This window comes from Mchenga conophoros, linkage group LG14 (genome assembly GCF_057382185.1).
Source record: "Mchenga conophoros isolate Kocher_MC1m ecotype Shallow Benthic linkage group LG14, M_conophoros_male_GT1.1, whole genome shotgun sequence".
Taxonomy (NCBI): Eukaryota; Metazoa; Chordata; class Actinopteri; order Cichliformes; family Cichlidae; genus Mchenga; species Mchenga conophoros.
This window is the reverse complement of record NC_140539.1, coordinates 17,945,026-17,966,344: the sequence shown is the minus strand read 5'-3', so window position 1 is coordinate 17,966,344 and position 21,319 is coordinate 17,945,026. Positions and strand designations below refer to the sequence as shown.

Here is a 21,319-nt window from a genome sequence, read left to right as displayed (position 1 = left end):
TATTCTCTCGTTTGGAGCACTGGGTGGGCATTAGGGGCCCAGCACTGGAGTGGTTCAGGTCCTACTTGGCGGGGCGAATTTTTTGTGTCAGCCTCGGTGACTATGTGTCGTCCTCCGCTCCCCTCTTGTGTGGTGTCCCACAGGGCTCAGTTCTAGGCCCCCTCCTCTTCTCTTTATATCTGCTTCCTCTTGGTTCTGTACTGAGAAAGCACGGCATTGCTTTCCACTTTTATGCTGATGACTGTCAGATCTATGTCCCTCTAAAGAAAAAAGGCAGATACCTTACACAGCCATTACTTCAGTGTCTCGATGACATTAAGGTTTGGATGTCTGTTAACTTTTTAAAATTCAATGATAAAAAGACAGAGGTGATGGTTTTTGGTAGCCCCACTGAGACCCCAATGTGTATGTAGATTCCCTGGCCCAGTATGTTAAGCCAACTGTCACAAACCTAGGGGTCAAAGTGGACTGTGATCTGAAGTTTAACAATCAAATTAAGGCAGTGGTAAAATCTAGCTTCTTTCACCTCAGGCAGCTGGCAAAAATAAAGCCAATTCTTTGAGCACTTTGAGACAGTGATCCACACCATTGTTAGCACTCGGCTGGATTACTGTAATGCACTTTATATTGGGGTCAGCGCATCATATATTAGTCATCTACAGAGGGTGCAAAATGCCGCAGCTCGTCTTTTAACTGGCACTCGAAAGTTTGAGCACATTTCCCCTGTTTTAGCTTCACTTCACTGGCTGCCCATTTCTTGTAGGATTCATTTTAAAATTCTTTTATTTACTTTGAAAGCTCTCCATGGCCTAGCCCCATCTTATCTCTCTGAGCTGCTACAGCCTTATACACCCACCTGCTCTCTCAGGTCAGATGATCAGCTGCTCCTGAAGATACCCAGGACTGGCCGTAAACTTAGAGGAGATCGTGCTTTTGCTGTAGAAGCACCAAAACTGTGGAACGAGCTTCCTTTAGAGATTAGACAGGCCAGTTCTTTATCTGTCACTCTTGGAAACCCACCTCTTTACCGACACCACGTGAGATGTTGGTTTTTATTTTTATTTCAGTTGTTTTTAGGTGATTCGATGCTGTTTTATCTTGTTTTTGTTTTAATGTAGGGCTGTTTTAATTTTATGTTTTATTTATTTATTTTGCTGTTTTCTGTTTTTCTATTGTTTTAACTTATTTTCTGTACAGCACTTTGTTCCTGTGCTGGGTATTTTAAAGTGCTTTATGAATAAAATTGGATTGGAATTGGATTAAAATAAATAAGTAAATTTTAAAAAATAACAAATCATGCAGTTTAAAAACAAGTAACTGGATTAACAAACGTAACAATGAATACAGATTTTAATCAGGCATTTTATAGGAGACCCTTTCCTGTTTTTCCTTGCTTAATTTGTTTTTACAGTTAATTGTTGCGTGTTGATGTTCTTTTACCTTTTCCATTCTGCCTTGCCTTTGATACTAGGGAAGTCCAACAGTAATACCTAAATACATATTGTGGCTAATGTACGCTTGGCGGTGGTTGTGCAATGAGGTGTGTTTTCGCCTCCCACGCGGTGTTTGCTGTAAGAGCTTGCATCGAATCTTTCCATTACAATCAAGTTTCGTTTTAACACTGACATCAAACTGCAGACTAAGAGCTGCGTGATGGCCACGGCCGCGATCAACTCCTTACTGAACTACAAAACAGAAAAATACATTGATACAAAAAATAAGGCAGTCGGAGTGTTGCACAGACTTTTTCAGTTATCTGTCATTGGTTACATAATAGGGTAAGTGCATTATTGCCACGTATAATTTCCTGCACTGTACATATTATTACTTAACGGGTTAACTTAAAATAAGTCACTGAACAAATATAATAACATTTGGGCTTTGTCTGTAGCATATCGTTTGGTAAACAGAATAAAACAAACAAACAAAAAATATTAATTTTTGAATGAGCGGTTCATTTATTGTATTGAATAGTAGACTATTCGCACGTTACACGCTTATTTTATACTTTAAAGAAGTAAGCAAAATTAAAAATAAAATGCTTAAAATGTCAGAATTTTGACCTGTGCGTTTGAGCAAATACCACATGAACGTTTCTCTTTCGCTGTTTTGTTTTTTGTTTTTGCCCGAACCTATGCGCACTTGTGGCATGCGGTTCAGCGTCTCGCTTTACCCGACACAATTCAAAAGTGTTACCTGGGACACAACAGGCGGAAACGGAACACAAGGGGTCTATTCCTGGCTTACCGATGACAGCCGAAAACCGCACACAGTAATCTTTAGGTGTCATGTGGGTAGAATGTAGAGAACTGTGCATATAAGTCTGCACAAAACAATTTTTACACAACACTTATCTTTATAACTGAGTTTAAATGTTTTGGTGTGTGAAAATGCGTCAGATTATATTAGGTTTATGACGTGCAGTGTTTGAACCACGATCTGTTAGGATTCCTTTAATGTTATCAGCACAAAGATCAGAGAGTCCCTGTTATAGTGGGAGGAAAAGGGGGGCTACCCACTCATTCATGGGGGGGGGGGGGGGGGGGGGGGGGCTTTAATCCAAACTTTGTTTATATTAATAGTGGAGGCTTTGATGTTGCTTTTATCCCTTAGCAAAATTAGAAAAATGGGTTAGACCAATTTCACAGCTAAGATATTAGGTTACTGCTAATGCACACTGTTACTGTGGTCTTACCTCAAATAAAGAAGAATATGAAAAGCACACAAATGTGACTAAGAAATCATTTGGCACAATGTTAATGAGGACAGCTGAACACAATGAAACAGCAGGTCCTTCTCCAAATGATGTGACACAAGGTGAGATCGTTTAGTGGCAACTAAAAAGTATTATTAGGAATCATTTTTGAGGATTGCAAATGTGGGGAGGTTTCAAACTGTGCAGACTTTGTGGAAAACCTTTATCATTGATTTTCATTGAACATGGCATATGAACTGCTCATTACTGGCCACCCCAACAATACCCACTGATTGTCATGTACAGCCGCTGGCTAACTTATTCCTTTAAAACATTCGTCAGAGATGTGGGTCAACATGGAAGAGGGTCGCTGAGACTGCTTGTATATTGTCACAGTTTGCTGATTTGGGAGACTGTTTTGAGTGTGATGTAAATACAGAACACAGGCAGGGGTTTAGCAACAAAACAATCTGCTTTATTTGGCTGTTGTAAAAAGTCCAAAAGGCAAAACAGAACCCTAAGAGAAGAAACTAAACTGAGGCATGGGAACAAACTGGGACCAGGAGACTGATGGGACAGATGACACAGGAAGATGGCATTTTCTATAAACACAGAAGGGCAATCGGGGAAGTAGATATAGTTGAACTAAATCACGGAGGATGTGAGAAGGCGAAGCAAAACTAAATGAAAAGCACAAGGGACAATTAACTATCAAAATAAAGCAGAAAGTGAGAAGCGATAATTAAACTACACCAAGTTTATTGCCCTGGAGAACAGCTACAATCTCAGAGCCAGTAGCTGGCCGTGGTTTAAAGTGCCCCTTGCAAACACAGAGTCAGGAAACATTCGGAAAGTCCTCCGAACGTTCTCATTGTCTCACAGCACGTCCTCTGAGAACCACTGGTCCCTCATTCAATAAGCCCAAATTTTACTTGAGGTTAGTATTTGTAAGCTTTCAGTATAACCTCCAATCTGCTAAATATGCTAAAGTATTTTATTCTGCCTATGCGAACAATGTAAATCGCAGTGTGGACTAAACCATTTTGGTTCTTTTTAAGAGATGAAAGGACCCCTGAGCCTCCACAATATGTTGAAATCAAAGTTCAGTCACACAGCCAGTTCATTTGGGCAATTTACTTATGGAACTAATTAATTAATAATAATAAAAATGTAAACAAAAAAAACAAACTCTTCATTCCAGGCCTTGCAAGGTTAGAGAGTCCCACTAAGCCAACCACTTTGATACACCTGACTAGCAGTATCACCCCTCACTGCATACTGTATGTCACAAAAGACAGTTGAAAAAGGCAAAAACATATAAAATATCTGCATAAGGTTTGCACCAAAGCTTTTACCAAAGACCTGCGAGAACACTGGGTAGTTCTGCTTTGATTTAAAGGTGGGTTTTCATAGTCAAGCAAGGCTACCAGGAGATAGATGATGCCATCCAGAGTTCTGTCATAACTAAAGTGAAGGGAACTGCGGTGACCAACACCAGTGAATCTGGTCTGCTTGTGTGGGGACCTGAGGAGTATGTCATCCCCCCACAGGTGAGAACACTTTTATTATTTCAGACTAGATTAAAGCCATGCACTGCTGATGAGACTTTGACATTTTGTCTGTTATTTTCTTTTTGTCATTCAGGGTGAAGATGTTCTGTTTGTTGTAACCAGCTTCTTAGAGACACCAAACCAGAAGATGGGTTACTGTGCTGAGGTGAGAACATTTTGTTTTCACTTTAAATCACTGACTGGACATAATAGACCACAGTGATGGTATTTCTAACTTTAACTAAGAGGTGTTTTCATTGTTTTTAGATTTGATGAATGGCAGCGGTGATGATCAGGTCGTTGTCTCAGTTTTAATTGCTGGTCATTCTACAGACTCATTTGCCATCAAATAAAACAATTCTTCTAACATTCCCTTGTTTTACTGACAACGGAAATATTGCCTCTCCTGTTGATTTCACTTTCACTTTAACCTTTCACCTGCCAGCCCAATTTTTCTAGCATGCACCACACCACAGACAGTTTCCTCTTGCAAGTACAGGTTAGATAGAGTGTGTCATACTGTGTTGCAAGTAAATGATGTTAACTCTAAGGAGAGTATCCACTATTTATTTAGGGGATTTGTTTCATTTTGTCTGTTACTTACAGGAAAAAACTTTTTTTCAATAAGTGATTACATGAGATAGGTAACACCATAAAGTGCCAGAATGTGGAAGAATGATATTTTATGAAACTACTTTATCACTCTGCATGTGAATATAACAGACTGGGGAGGCTTCCTCCAGTGCTTCATGGCCCACCTGACAATAGCGTGATGTGTTTAAAGTCATACACATTGGTTTGTGGCTGACCTGTAATTCCTCTCCTGCATGGTAACATATTGTTTGCACGGTAGCAGAGAAGTGTTTTCCTCACACCTCTTAACCCATTTTGTCACCTCCATCATCATCATATGAGTGTGTATGTGTGTCAGTATTCATGATTTATTTTCAGCTCACAATATACAGTATGTAAACCCAGAAGACTCTCTGGGTTGCCTGCCTGATAGCCATCAGCTAAGAAGAAACAAACAGCTATAAAAATTTGCTCTTATAAATATTGACCGAAACCGAGAGCAGGGTCTGACACTTGCAGGGGAGCCTTTTGGTATCATGCAGCATGTGCCATTTTTAACGGTTGAGTTCTAGTAAAATAGAAAAAGCACAGACATGCATCCATTTAACACTCTTGGCTTCATTTAACTTTCATATTCACCATGTTGCTAGAATACAGAAATCTTCTATTTTAGATTAAGATATTCTTGGATGCTAACAAGTTCTGACTGCTTTAAATATACTGAAATTTACTTTTTGTGTTATATTTGTAAATTCTGACTTTGTATCCCTTATTTTTGACTTACATTTACATATGTACAGTGGGGCAAAAAAGTATTTAGTCAGCCACCGATTGTGCAAGTTGCCCCACCTAAAATGATGACAGAGGTCAGTAATTTGCACCAGAGGTACACTTCAACTGTGAGAGACAGAATGTGAAAAAAAAATCCATGAATTCACATGGTAGGATTTGTAAAGAATTTATTCGTAAATTAGGGTGGAAAATAAGTATTTGGTCAATAACAAAAATACAACTCAATACTTTGTAACATAACCTTTGTTGGCAATAACAGAGGTCAAACGTTTACTATAGGTCTTTACCAGGTTTGCACACACAGTAGCTGGTATTTTGGCCCATTCCTCCATGCAGATCTTCTCGAGAGCAGTGATGTTTTGGGGCTGTCGCCGAGCAACACGGACTTTCAACTCCCGCCACAGATTTTCTATGGGGTTGAGGTCTGGAGACTGGCTAGGCCACTCCAGGACTTTCAAATGCTTCTTACGGAGCCACTCCTTTGTTGCCCGGGCGCTGTGTTTTGGATCATTGTCATGTTGGAAGACCCAGCCTCGTTTCATCTTCAAAGTTCTCACTGATGGAAGGAGGTTTTGGCTCAAAATCTCACGATACATGGCCCCATTCATTCTGTCCTTAACACGGATCAGTCGTCCTGTCCCCTTGGCAGAAAAACAGCCCCATAGCATGATGTTTCCACCCCCATGCTTCACAGTAGGTATGGTGTTCTTGGGATGCAACTCAGTATTCTTCTTCCTCCAAACACGACGAGTTGAGTTTATACCAAAAAGTTCTACTTTGGTTTCATCTGACCACATGACATTCTCCCAATCCTCTGCTGTATCATCCATGTGCTCTCTGGCAAACTTCAGACAGGCCTGGACATGCACTGGCTTCAGCAGCGGAACACGTCTGGCACTGCGGGATTTGATTCCCTGCCGTTGTAGTGTGTTACTGATGGTGACCTTTGTTACTTTGGTCCCAGCTCTCTGCAGGTCATTCACCAGGTCCCCCCGTGTGGTTCTGGGATCTTTGCTCACCGTTCTCATGATCATTTTGACCCCACGGGATGAGATCTTGCGTGGAGCCCCAGATCGAGGGAGATTATCAGTGGTCTTGTATGTCTTCCATTTTCTGATGATTGCTCCCACAGTTGATTTTTTCACACCAAGCTGCTTGCCTATTGTAGATTCACTCTTCCCAGTCTGGTGCAGGTCTACAATACTTTTCCTGGTGTCCTTCGAAAGCTCTTTGGTCTTGGCCATGGCGGAGTTTAGAGTCTGACTGTTTGAGGCTGTGGACAGGTGTCTTTTATACAGATGATGAGTTCAGACAGGTGCCATTCATACAGGTAACGAGTGGGGGACAGAAAAGCTTCTTACAGAAGACGTTACAGGTCTGTGAGAGCCAGAGATTTTCCTTGTTTGAGGTGACCAAATACTTATTTTCCACCCTGATTTACGAATAAATTCTTTACAAAACCTACCATGTGGATTCATGGCTGACAAGGAGTTGATAGTGGACTTCCGGAGGTGCAGAGAAGTACACACCCCCATCACCATCAACGGCGCTGCTGTGGAGAGAGTGAGCAGCTTCCGGTTCCTTGGTGTACAGCTGGCTGAGGATCTTACGTGGTCAGTACACACAAACAAAACAGTGAAGAAGGCGCAGCAGCGCCTCTTCTTTCTCAGGAGACTGAAAAGATTCGGCATGAGCCCCCGCATCCTCAGGACCTTCTATCACTGTGCCATTGAGAGCATCCTCACTGGATGCATCACCACCTGGTATGGCAACAGCACCGCCTACAACCGCAAAGCTCTCCAGCGAGTAGTGCGGTGCTCTGAACGGATAATTGGAGGTGAGCTTCCCTCCCTCCAAGACATCTACAGGAAGCGGTGCCTGAGGAAAGCGGGGAGGATCATCAAGGACTCCAGTCACCCCAGCCATAAACTGTTCAGACTACTTCCATCAGGAAGGAGGTTCTGCAGCATCCGGTCCCGTACCAGCAGACTGAGAGACAGCTTCTTCCACCAGGCCATCAGACTGCTGAACACTTCATAGACACCTCAGCTTCACTACTGGAACTTTAACATTATGCACTACACACTGTACAGTAATGCCACTGTTTTGCACATGTCTCAACTCTGTATATTTTATTTTATATATTTTATTTATTGTTTACTCTATTTAAATTGTAAAATATGTGTACACACACACACACACACACACACACACACACACACGTAGAAAAATATTTAGTATACACATCCAGAAATGCATACACTATTATATATTGTACATATATTTATTAGTTTCAGATGTAGCCATTCTTGTATTTTGCTTGTTTACATTATTGTATTTTGCACAACTCTGTTGCTTGTGAAGCTCGCACACAAGAATTTCACTCACATGTGCTGTACCAATGTACCTGCACATGTGATGTGACAATAAAAGTGATTTGATTTGATTTGACTAAATACTTTTTTGCCCCACTGTATTTATCATTTAGTTCGATATACTGTATCACACTTGGTTCTGTGTTGTGTTTTTTGTTTTGTTTTTTACATTGCCTCTGTCCTTTTTTTGTTCTCAGAGCCACAAAGTGCTTAATGGCCACTGTAGTGTTGACGAGGACTGTAAAAAGGGAAAGATGGTGGAGTCTGGTCATGGTGAGAAAGAAACATCCTGATATTAAATCAGTATTGTGAAACATGTCTGAATCAGAAACTCTTTTCACATGATCATCTAGATGTTTTTAAACAGGTTTTTTTTGTTGTCTGTTGTCTAAAGGAGTCATGAGCGGCAAATGCATAAGAAACAATGAAAAGTCCAATGGGACCTGTGAAATCTTTGGCTGGTGTCCAACTGAAAAAAACATCAAACCACAGTGAGGACAAATTTGAAATGACCAATCCTCCTTTCTCTCTGCACTAACATGCACAAACATTCAGGCAAATCACGTGTAGTTGTCATTTATCGGGTCAGCACAACAGGTTTGGCACTAAATCTAAACTAAGGATGTCCTACACTGAGACACTCAGCTTCATGACCCAGTCTTATAATAGTATTGTATCAGCTCACATTAAACAGCACTGGGTCATAGATGGGTTCATTTCCCACTCAGCAATTCAATCACAATCCCTCTCTATCTGCTACAGGAAGGTTTGACTTTGATTTGTTTTTATTGTTGTCTTATACATTTATTCACAAAAATGTATATTTACTTAACATTTTGTTTTCACAGAAAGCCTTTGCTCAAAAATGCTAAAAACTTCACCATCTACATCAAGAATTTCATCCAGTTTCCTAAATTCTCATTTTCAAAGTAAGTCCTCTTTAACATTTACAACAATATCTCCTTGTACTTGCTGACTAGCTGGATATTGCTGTGTGCAATAAGCAGTTCACATCCATAAATATGTGTTTTTCTTAACTCTGAGGTCCAACATCCTCAAAACAACTGATCAATCCTACTTGAAGAAATGCAGATATGATGAGAAGCAATACCCCTACTGCCCCATCTTTCGCCTGGGAGACATTACGAGAAGAGCTGGATGCAACTTCCAAGACATGGCCACACTTGTTAGTATTACACTGTATTTTCTCAAGATTGTGTTAATGTGATATAACCTCAAATGTTACTTTCTAACACACATAGAGTTTATACCCCAAAATAATTATGATGACTGAATCCATGACTTAAAGGTTTTTTTTAGTTACTGTTATTAGTCATGACCTTTGCTCATTGTTCTTGGGAGAAATTGTGAGACAACCGAAACATGTCCCACTGAACAAAGTTTCTCATGTTTCCTACTTCATTAGGTACAACTGTTCAACTGTCCCAAATCATTCCACTTAATGGTTTGGGATCATTAAGTGGAATATCTAATCAGCCAATTACAATGCACCAAGTCAATCCATTTAGGAATTAAGACATGATCAAGATTACTTTCTGTAGTTCTATTCCTTGATAGCCACAGTGTACCCATTTTCTGACAGCTTCTTCCAGCAGGATAACGCACCATGTCACAAAACTCTGACAAAACCTGATCTCAAACTGTTTTTGAACATGGCAATGAGCTCACTTAACTATAATGGCCTCCAGTCACAAAAGCTAACAGAGAACCTGTGGAATGTGGTGAAATGGGAAATTAATCCCCTTGATGTGCAGCTGTGTGGTTCTGTCATGTCATGTGGACTGTTCTCTGTGGAATGTTCAGTGCCATGAAGAATTAGTTCTTCGTGTTCTGAAGGATTAAAGGGGTCTGATCTGGTACTAGCAGGATGTAGCTAATGTTTAACAAATGTTTTCTATACAGCTGTGAATGAACGCAGGTAAAACACCACTAATGGAATGCATACAAGTATCCAAATTTGAATACATGTATAAAAATAAAAATCTTAGAATAAGCATGTTTTGGCTGTTTTGTTAGGGTGGCGCTATTGGCATTGTGATACAGTGGGACTGTGACCTTGACAAAGGCACCTCTCACTGTAATCCAGAGTACCAGTTCACTCGCCTGGATGCCACTGTCTCCAACAAGAGCATCGCAACAGGATTTAACTTCAGGTGAGGCTCACTGCAGAGCATCTTTGTTGGCATGGTGCACAGACATGTAATCATCTTTACAACTTATGAAAGGAATAAAGAACCATAACCATTCTAAATTACCTAAAGGTTATTTATGTTTATCTTTATTTTATTTTTTATATTTTTGTTTTCTTCTCTAACAGACATGCAAGATACTTTAAAAATGCTGCTGGTGAAAGCTATCGATCTCTATACAAAGTTTATGGCATACGATTTCATATCCTGGTATATGGGAAGGTATGTACAATGCATCAGTGACAGAATGAATGCATAAATGGTGCCAATGCATTACAATAAGATAATTTATGTAATAAAGCCAATACATATAACACCAATGCAAAAATACCATTATTATTAGTAGTAGTATCCTCTCTTCTTAGGAGAGGGGTTATTAGGAATGATTTGACAATTAGACAGAATACAGTAATTAAGGGCATAAACTGCAAGAACGTGGAACATAAAATCAGACTTTATGCGGATGATGTGTTACTTTTTCTCCAAAACTCACAAACCAATCTCTCTGGGGTGATTGCATTGATAAACTCTTTTGCAAGAATTTGCAAGAAAAGATTTTTAGAATATCAACAAATTAAATCCATAGTAAAAAAAAAGAAATTTAAACCCTGTCAAGTTGAACTACAAACACCATCGAGTGTGGTACAATTTCTTACTCGTAAAACCCCAAAATTACTCTCCAAAATATACAGAATGCTTTCTAAAACAGATGAATCAATATCACTTCCTATTGCAAAATGGGAAGTGGATTTATCAGTTAACTTAACTTTTTTCACTGCCCTATGCATTGCCAAGAAAACAGTCCTCATGAACGGGAAAATTCTAACCAATATAGAAATTATCTAATAGATACAGCCTCTGCCACCACATCAAATCAATTGCTCTGGGCTCCTTTGATCAGCTCCATCACCTAGTGGGGGTGGGGGGTTATAGTTTGGTCTGAGGGTGCTCCGTCTCCGGGCTGGGGCCCTGGCTGGGCCTTGGGTCCTGGTTGGTATGTCGCCGGGGTTGTGGGTGGGTGTATGGGTGTATGGGGGCTCAGCCCTGGCGCAGGGTGCCGCCAGTACATCGAGCCACCTGAGGGGCTCTTCAACTGGTGGGGGAGGCTGTTATATCTTGCAGGAGGTCTCCTCTCTCCAGGAACTCACTCTGCAGATGGGGGAGATACAGGAGATACAGGAGAAGAACTCAGCCTGGGTGTCTATTGTCTTGTGTAGTCTGGAAGATGAGTGGATGACGGGGTGGGTGCAGTTTTCTCTGTGGTGGGGTCAGGTGGGTTGTCCTCTTTCTTTGCCTTTAGACAATAATTCTGATGGCAAAAGAACCAAATGGGACTGGTGAAAAAAAAAGAAAAGAAAAAAGGAATGATTTGAAAAGAGCACTGCAGTCTTTGCTCTTTGAACAAAAATAAATTGTAATAAACTCCTATTTAAAAACATCTCTTGGGTTTCTGATCTCCTCCACAGGCTGGAAAGTTTGCCATAGTCCCCTTGGTTGTCAATATTGGTTCAGGACTGGCTGTGATGGGAGCTGTGAGTATCATTAATAATTAAATCAACATGATATTAAATGAATTGAACAGCATTTTTTTACATATATATCACAGAATTGAATAAAATTCTTTTCAACAGGGAACCTTCTTTTGCGACATTGTCCTCCTTTATTTAACTACGGGGAAGAAGTCTTACAAAGACCAGAAGTTTGAAGTCTTAAAGTATGAAAAGCAACACACGAGTACAGATGTAGACATTTCTTAGGTTTTTTTCCATATTGAAAGGACCACAGTATGTGTGTATAGAGAATAATGAGCTAGAATAACTTCACATTAGATTTTTTTAAAATACATATATTTAATATGATATATAATTTGAATAGTTTGATTGATTTAATAATTGAGTCCAATAACATATGCTATTTAAAATCAAGACATAAGCTTGTGTTTTGGGGTTAATTAAAAGCTATTATGGTCCTCACAGGACATAAAACATGCTTAACCTTAAACATTTCCAGGAGTCATGCTGAGCCCTACAACACTGATAATCACTTTATTACAAGTTCCCAGTTTCATTTGTAGTGAGGTGTTTTCATTGGTGTTTTCATTGGTGTTTTCATTGTGGTTCATTGTGGTTTATTACTTGTTGTTAATAAAAAGATCCTACATCATTCATTATTATCTAACTATTGAAGTAATACAGTTTTTACAAATTTCAGTCAGGAAAAAGTGAAGAAAGGTGAAAACGTCCAGGAAATGCAGTAATGGGCTGTCAGAGGGGTATGTTTCTGCTCTCATTTGTCTTTAAAGACTGTATTGTTGCGCGTGCATGTGTGTTTGTGTGGATTTTGATTTCTAGTTAAGGATATATGTTCATTTATGACTAGAAAAATGCATTTCTGGTGTGATCTGTGGTTAATTTACGCTTCTTTACTATTTGTTACAACAGGTCTCTGATCTGCAGAAACTGTGCCATGAAAGATATGAAGAACAAAATGGAAAAGGACAATCAAAATAGTGTAACATATCAACTATTAAGTGTTCAAAGGTCATGTCCTAACCTCATTTCACAAGTTTAGCCATAAAATATTTTAGCATTATTATGAAGAACATAAACCAAGTTTACTGAACTTTTATCTGTTTACTTTCATGGCTGTGACTTTTTTTTTCTTTTAACACTATTCAGTTCAATTTAGAGTTATTTATGTAACCCCACTTCACAATAACAGTCACCTCAAGGTGCTTTATGCTACGTCCACACTAGCCCGGATAAATTTAAAAATGGCATTTTCGTTTGAAAATGCTCCATGTCCACACTATCGTTTTCAGTTGTTTTCACAGAGTTGTGTGCCCTCACTAAAACGGCCAAAAATTCCAGTCCTGCGCATACATGAAACGCAGGACTCATTTCTATCTGCCATTTATTTACTTACTTTGGATTAATAGTCCAGCCTACAAAAAATGCAAGCATTAGCTATATTTTCAGCATCACTCCTATATAGGAAAGTTTCCATTTAAGAGATACTGTGTAGATGAAAGAAATCAGTGCTACATTTTTATTTAAATTGACTAACGATGTATAAGCATGTATAATGTAAAAATTACTGATACAAGCACAGACCCCTGTGGAACTCCATGAATGTGTGATGAATAGTAGAATGTCCAAGCGTCATGGAGGGCTTTTGTTTTAGTAGAGTAACAAACAATTTGCAGTGAGCATGTACCACTATAACCAACCAGATCAACCTCTGTGGGAGCAAAGTTTAGGTGGCTGCTTTGTATTTTGTTCGCACATCCCACTGAAGAGCATAACAAAGGAGGAAGCACTTCTTTAAATTTGATTACATCACTTCAGAAAGACATCTAGTGTTTTCCAGTGCTGTGCTGTGTTCTTTAGAAATACTGTTAAATGTTCATTGTATGTTTTAGTTTAAGTACCCTGAAGCAGCCGTTGTTCTGTTTTGGTATTATATAGGTTAAACTGAATTTATTTCAACTGAACTGAATTGAAGTGAATTGAACAAGAGCTTCAGAGAGCACAAATCCCCACAGAAAGAAAGTGGTCATACGAAAACTTTAGTAATTTATGTCGTTTCTGTTGCGTCACGCTGGTGCTGGGCTGGTTTTATTAAAAAATGCTACATCAGCCTGCTTTTATAACAACACACTGATCCCTGATCTTTGACCTTGAAACAATATATACTATAATTTTTCTGGGTCAACTATGACCTTGGGTACTAACAGTGAAGGTCAAGGTCAAATGCTTAGCCAACCTAGCTACACATGAAGTTTGAAGAAAAATTGTTTGTAATATCTGAACTGAGCAAAAAAAGAAAAAGAAAGAGAAAGTCTGCAGTCATTCAGAACGGTTGGTCTGTTTATGCTTGATTTTCATTGTTAAATATTGGACACCTCATGTATGAAATGGGCATTCAGTGTCATCTTCTGACACTATTGTTTTTCATACTTTATGTGATTTTGAAAAACTTCAAATAAAGATGTTGAAAAGAAATTATGTGTTGTTTCTATCATACCTTTTAGTTGCTTCCTTGGTGTGATCTTTTGTAACACTCCTATGTACACATCTACACACAGTGGAGACACTTGCACAGATGCTGTGTGACAGTTGATCAGTTCTTGTTTATAGATTGTGTAAATATTGCAGCACAGCCAACGTGAAATGCATTCCTTCCTTTTTTTCTCAGATAGGGGATTTAGTCAGCCAGCTGTCGGTTAATATAGTTTATTCATGGTGACATCATTGAAATAATCAGATTTTAAAAAGAACTTTATGCTGAACAAGTAATTTTTAAACCTTAGCGGTGGAAGTGCATTTTTAATGTATACTTCATATAGATGAATGATAAATTAATATATGTGTGTGTTATTTTCATTTAGAAAATGACAATGATTTGATCTGACTTTGTATTTCTATTTTCCTTTATATCCACAATGTTTTAAATTATAATGTAAATAATGCAAATAGTATTACAACTTCTTATGTTAACATAACTATGATAATGTAACTTTGTTAATGTAATTGTCAGAGTAACAATATTAAATACTTTGTCAATATTAAAAGTAAGAGTGTAATAACACAAACACAACATTAAGGTTTTTGGCCCCAAACAAACCGACTTAGACATAATTTCTCTGATTGAATTAGTGGAAAACACACTAGTTTGCACCTCCTCAGTGTTGCCTACAGATGTCACCAAAGGACAGCTTCACAACTGTAGCTTGCACAGTAGCTCTGTGAAGGTTCTCAGTCATCCAGGTCACGTCCAGGTAAGAAGCTTGGAAAGAAAACCGTCTGGACTTTTTGAAATTGCTTGAAGATGTTTCATCTCTCATCTGAGAAGTTCTTCAGACCTTGCACACTATCCCTAAAAGATAGCAATGGTTGCACAGCTGAATAATGCTTTCTGACAACAAATAAACGCTGTGTCTAAAACACTTTTGTAACACTCCTATGTACACATCTACACACAGTGGAGACACTTGCACAGATGCTGTGTGACAGTTGATCAGTTCTTGTTTATAGATTGTGTAAATATTGCAGCACAGCCAACGTGAAATGCATTCCTTCCTTTTTTTCTCAGATAGGGGATTTAGTCAGCCAGCTGTCGGTTAATATAGTTTGTTTATTCATGGTGACATCATTGATCATCATTGGCATCATTTTAAAAAGAACTTTCTGCTGAACAAATAACTTTTAAACCTTAGCTGTGGAAGTGCATTTTTAATGTATACTTCATATAGATGAATGATAAATTAATATATGTGTGTGTTATTTTCATTTAGAAAATGACAATGATTTGATCTGACTTTGTATTTCTATTTTCCTTTATAATTTAAAACATTGTGGATATAATGTAAATAATGCAAATAGTATTACAACTACTGAAACTTCTTATGTTAACATAACTATGATAATGTAACTTTGTTAATGTAATTGTCAGAGTAACAATATTAAATACTTTGTCAATATTAAAAGTAAGAGTGTAATAACACAAACACAACATTAAGGTTTTTGGCCCCAAACAAACCGACTTAGACATAATTTCTCTGATTGAATTAGTGGAAAACACACTAGTTTGCACCTCCTCAGTGTTGCCTACAGATGTCACCAAAGGACAGCTTCACAACTGTAGCTTGCACAGTAGCTCTGTGAAGGTTCTCAGTCATCCAGGTCACATCCAGGTCACGTCCAGGTAAGAAGCTTGGAAAGAAAACCGTCTGGACTTCTTCTTTCCAAGCTCCTTTGACCTTGCACAGTATGCCTAAAAGATAGCAATGGTTGCACAGCTGAATAATGCTTTCTGACAACAAAAGACAAAAAACGCTGTGTCTAAATCTCTTTCAAAAGAATACTGGAAAGCACTGTATAGGAGACTAGTAAAGCAGGACTTTGATTTAATAATAAAAGGACTCTACCTCCCGAACTAACACAAATATTAAAACAAAGAATAGCAGTAGGGCGTGTTTGCACTGAGAAGCCAGATTGTTCAGCTCCTCAGACCTGAGGAGCCCAGATGTCATCCAAAGACCAGGAGGCGCCACCAGGAGCCATTTAACACAGGACACCTTAAATAAACTGTAGGGGGCATCAAATAAATATTAAATAGTGACAATAAAAAACTAGTTGACATACTTATTACTTCATTCATTACATCTCGTTTGGGCTACTGTAATTTGTTATTATCAGGAAGCCTGAAACCTACCTGAAAAGTTGATCCAAAATGCTGTGACAAGATTATTAACAGGAACTAGAAAGAGAGAGCATATTTCTCCTATATTGGCTTCTCTTCATTGGCTCCCTGTTAAATCCTGAATCAAATTAAAAATCCTTCTCATCACATCCAAGGGTCTCAAATAACCAGACCCCATCTTATCCTAATGATCTTATAGTACCATATCACCCCATTAGAGCATTTTGCTCTCAGACTGCAGGCTTACTTGTGGTTCCTAGAGTATTTAAAAGTAAAATGGGAGGCAGAACCTTTAGCTTCCAGGCCCCTCTTCTGTGGAACCAGATCCCAGCTCGGATTAAGGAGACAGACTCCTTCTCTAATTTTAAGATTAGGCTTAAAGCTTTCCTTTTTGATTAACCATACAGTTAGGGCTTGATGCTGTTATTTTTAGATCGATGCATGGAAGTCATGATGGTGATCACTCTACCTGTGAGTGGAGTTGTGGAGCTTTTTGATCAAACTCTTATATTGTCTGATACACAATTCTGTGCTAATTTAATAATGTGATAAAAACTTAAATCTCTACATATTCTTAATGTTGATAATGACAACATGACAATCATGAGACAAACCTTTGCACGTGTGTATTTGAGGTAAAACATCTAAGACCGATAAAAGACTTACAAATAGAGAAGTTACCTTTGCCTCGTTCTTTGATATACATAAATAATTTAATTATGCTTTCTATTTACGAAAAAATAAATCTCACGCTCATGTGTTGGTTCTCATATTCTAAGGCCTCAACCCTCTGTTGTCTGTAAGACTTGTTCTTCATAAAGTTGAGAAGGACAAAGACACAAAAATAGGTTCCCTGTTGAACAGAATTTTATTCAGTTCTGTGACTTATGTAATACTGTCAGCCTCTTTTAATAACACGTTTAATTAATTATTCTCTGGTCCCCTCCCCAATCAGACCAGGAGTGACATGTTTAGCCACATGTTCTCCTTAAATTGCTGGCTGTCTGAGTGGTGGGCTTCATAGATAATTGGCAAACCTTCTGGAGGAAACCTGGTCTTGTTAGGAGAGACGGCATCCATCCCACTTTGGATGGAGCAGCTCTCATTTCTAGAAATATGGACAAATTTATTAAACCCCCCAAAATATGACTATCCAGAGTTGGGACCAGGAAGCAGAGTTGCAGTCTTACACGCCTCTCTGCAGCTTCTCTCCTCCTGCTACCCCCTTAAAAATCCATCTCCATTGAGACTGTGTCAGCTCCCAAACAGACAAAAAACAAACTAAAAACCAGCAACAAACAACTTAAACATAAAAAAAAATTACAAAGAAAGAACAATAAAGTATCCACATCTGAACCAAAGAGTAAACCAGTGAAATGTGGATTATTGAATATTAGGTCTCTCTCCTCCAAGTCTCTGTTAGTACATGACTTAATAATTGATCAACAAATTGATTTACTCTGCCTTACAGAAACCTGGTTGCAGCAGGATGATTATGTTAGTTTAAATGAATCAACACCCCCGAGTCATTCTAACTACCAGAAATCTCAAAGCACAGGCTGGGGGGGCGGTGTGGCAGCAATTTTTCACACCAGCCTATTAATTAATGAAAGACCAAGGCAGACTTTTAATTCATTTGAAAGCCTGATGCTTAGCCTCGTCCACCCCAGCTGTGAAACTCAGAAACCAGTCTTACTTGTTATCATCTATCGTCCACCTGGGCCTTACACAGAGTTTCTCTCTGATTTCTCAGACTTTATATCTAATTTAGTTCTGAGCTCAGATAAAATAATTATTGTGGGTGATTTTAACATCCATGTAGATGCTAAAAATGACAGCCTCAACATAGCATTTAATCTGTTATTATACTCAATTGCCTTCTCTCAAAATGTAAAAGAACCCACCCTCCACTTTAATCACACTCTAGATCTTGTGTTAACATATGGCATCGAACCTGAACATTTAACAGTGTTTCCTGAAAACCCTCTCCTGTCTGATCATTTCCTGATAACATTTACATTTACAATAATTGATTACACAGCAGTGGAGAGTAGACTTCATCACAGTAGATGTCTTTCTGCAAGCGCTGTAACCAGGGCTGGACTGGGACAAAAAAATCGGCCCGAGCATTTTGACTAGAGACCGCCCCCCCCAGGTATTATAGGAAAAGCCATAAAGCCTTTGAACGAAAACAGACGCTGTTGTGACAGTGATGTACACTGTCTTGTTGGTATATGTATGATTTCTATACATTTTACGTCAGATAACAACTTTGGTTGTAAGCTTCAGATAATTAATAAAAGCGAGACATTTAAAATGAGAATAAGAAAGTATTTCTTTGTGCCCCCCTTTCCCTGTTAATGCCCTACCTGGCCCCCTGGCAAAACTTTGCTAGATCCGCCCCTGCACAGTTACCAGCTGTCAGCGTAAAAAAGGATCCTGGTGTTATTTGTCTCTCAGAAACAGTTCATAACTTCCCTTCAACTCATTCATGTCACCTAAAAGGTAAACCTGTTTCTCCATCACCTGTTCAGCTCTGATGATTCAGTAAGGACATCTCCTGGTTTTATCTTCATGTTTCCCTCTCGCCACATATACAAATCGATATCATGACCAGCAGCTTTTACAGCTGCTAGAAATTAATATTAAATAAATTCTAACAACAGCTGATCAAGATTAAACGTGCAGCTGTTGTTTAACGTGACATCCGCTGGTTTCTTCTTTCTGGCGCAAAGTGGGCGATAAACAAACAAGAGAGAAAAGCTGATCAGCTGATCATTGATCAGTTTCATGATTAAAGTAGCAACAGGAGAGGGAGGGGGACAGAATGAGAGAAGAAGAGGCAGCTGTGCAGCGTAAACACAGAATAACTCCAGCTTTGTGTCTTTTTCCATTCTAGCTGAAGTCTGGGACAAACTGCTCCTTTTCAGTTCAATACTAAACACGTAATATTTTTTCTCAATGCGGGAGGATTCCGTCTTTTTACAGGACGGTTGGCAACTCTACTAACTAACCTTATGAATAAAATAAAGTTCACTATCAGTAACATCATAGCACCCACCCAGCTGTATAGAAACTCCGTCATGCTAGCTATTACGCAGTACGAGTTATTGTAACTGACTGTAAAAAGTCAGCATAACGAAAATAAACTCCACCTAAACTTGGTTTATATCTGACCCAGATAGACTGCAGGTCATAACTTCTTACCTGAAGTTCAGTTCACCTGACACTCGGACCTGCGTCTGCCTCGGGTCTCTCCTTCTCCTGCCTCCCCTTTCTCTCATCCACCTGCTGGCTTCCACGACTTGCTAATGTTACTGAATCTGTGGAAGCTCCGTGATAGCCACCACCAAACAACTGAGTTATTTTTACACACCGGCCAGCATCTGGCCAATCCACCACCTTTCAATGTTTATACCGTTACCAAAAAAAACAAAAAACATCGGCCCATAAAAATGAAAAATCACCATCAGCCCACCGGGCAAATGCCCGGTATGCCCGATGGCCAGTCCAGCTGGTTGTAACTAAGTTTAAGAATATAATCCACCCACTGTTATCATCTTCAATGCCCTGTACCAACATAGAGCAGAGCAGCTATCTGAACGCTACCCCAACAGAGGTTGATTATCTTGTTAATAATAATTTTACCTCCTCACTACATATGACTCTGGATACTGTAGCTCCTGTGAAAACTAAGGTCTCAAATCAGAAGTACCTGACTCCGTGGTATAATTCTCAAACACGTAGCCTAAAGCAGATGACTCGTAATCTGGAGAGGAAATGGCGTGTCACAAATTTAGAGGATCATCATTTAGCCTGGAGAAATAGTTTGCTGCTTTATAAGAAAGCCCTCCACAAAGCCAGAACATCTTACTATTCGTCACTGATTGAAGAAAATAAGAACAACCCCAGGTTTCTCTTCAGCACTGTAGCCAGGCTGACAAAAAGTCAGAGCTCTTTTGAGCCAACAATCCCTTTAACGTTAACTAGTAATGACTTCATGAACTTCTTCACAAATAAAATTCTTATCATCAGAGAAAAAATTACCAATAATCATCCCACAGATGTAATATTATCTACAGCTACTCTTAGTACCATTGATGTTAAGTTAGACTCTTTTTCTCCAATTGATCTTTCTGAGTTAACTTCAATAATTATTTCCTACAAACCATCAACGTGTCTTTTAGACCCTATTCCTAGAAAACTGCTCAAGAAGTCCTGCCATTAATTAATTCTTCGATCTTAAATATGATCAACCTATCTCTAATAATCGGCTATGTACCACAGGCCTTCAAGCTGGCTGTAGTTAAACCTTTACTCAAAAAGCCATCTCTAGACCCAGCAGTCTTAGCTAATTATAGGCCAATCTCCAACCTTCCTTTCATATCAAAAATCCTTGAAAGAGTAGTTGTCAAACAGCTAACAGATCATCTGCAGAGGAATGGTTTATTTGAAGAGTTTCAGTCAGGTTTCAGAGCTCATCACAGCACAGAAACTGCTTTAGTGAAGGTTACAAATGATCTTCTTATGGCCTCTGACAGTGGACTCATCTCTGTGCTTGTCCTGCTAGACCTCAGTGCAGCGTTCGATACTGTTGACCATAATATCCTATTAGAGCGATTAGAGCATGCTGTAGGTATTACAGGTACTGCACTGCAGTGGTTTGTATCATATCTATCTAATAGACTCAAATTTGTACATGTAAATGGAGAGTCCTCTTCACCCACTAAGGTCAATTATGGTATTCCACAGGGTTCGGTGCTTGGACCAATTCTATTTACATTATACATGCTTCCCCTAGGCAGCATCATTAGAAGACAGTTAGTTTACGAAAGTGTTTTGTGTGTTTGCTTAAGGTGAAACTACATGTGAAGTTTACAAAGTTCTTCAAGTTAAAGTTCACATATATTAAGAATGAAA

General features: G+C 38.9%; 1 protein-coding gene across 1 annotated transcript; it reads left to right on the top strand.

Annotated features, from left to right (window-relative positions):
* The first annotated feature begins 1,632 nt into the window (after positions 1–1,632).
* LOC146559558 (P2X purinoceptor 5-like) lies at positions 1,633–14,179 on the top strand. Its single transcript, XM_085245626.1, has 13 exons — positions 1,633–1,778; positions 4,095–4,245; positions 4,340–4,411; positions 8,183–8,258; positions 8,380–8,476; positions 8,834–8,914; positions 9,030–9,171; positions 10,023–10,159; positions 10,324–10,417; positions 11,662–11,727; positions 11,827–11,909; positions 12,407–12,467; positions 12,637–14,179. Exons 1-12 carry the CDS (start codon positions 1,654–1,656, stop codon positions 12,450–12,452), a joined length of 1,170 nt encoding a protein of 389 aa, XP_085101752.1. The 5' UTR covers positions 1,633–1,653; the 3' UTR covers positions 12,453–12,467; positions 12,637–14,179.
* Positions 14,180–21,319: the final 7,140 nt, after the last annotated feature.

What these genes read in the sequence shown, in the direction of transcription:
- LOC146559558 (XM_085245626.1), top strand. Translation starts at nt 1,654, where the DNA reads ATGGCCACGGCCGCGATCAACTCCTTACTGAACTACAAAACAGAAAAA. An exon ending in CCTAAATTCTCATTTTCAAA is followed by an intron (nt 8,915 to 9,029) that starts GTAAGTCCTCTT and finishes CTTAACTCTGAG; the next exon opens with GTCCAACATCCTCAAAACAA. An exon ending in TCCAAGACATGGCCACACTT is followed by an intron (nt 9,172 to 10,022) that starts GTTAGTATTACA and finishes CTGTTTTGTTAG; the next exon opens with GGTGGCGCTATTGGCATTGT.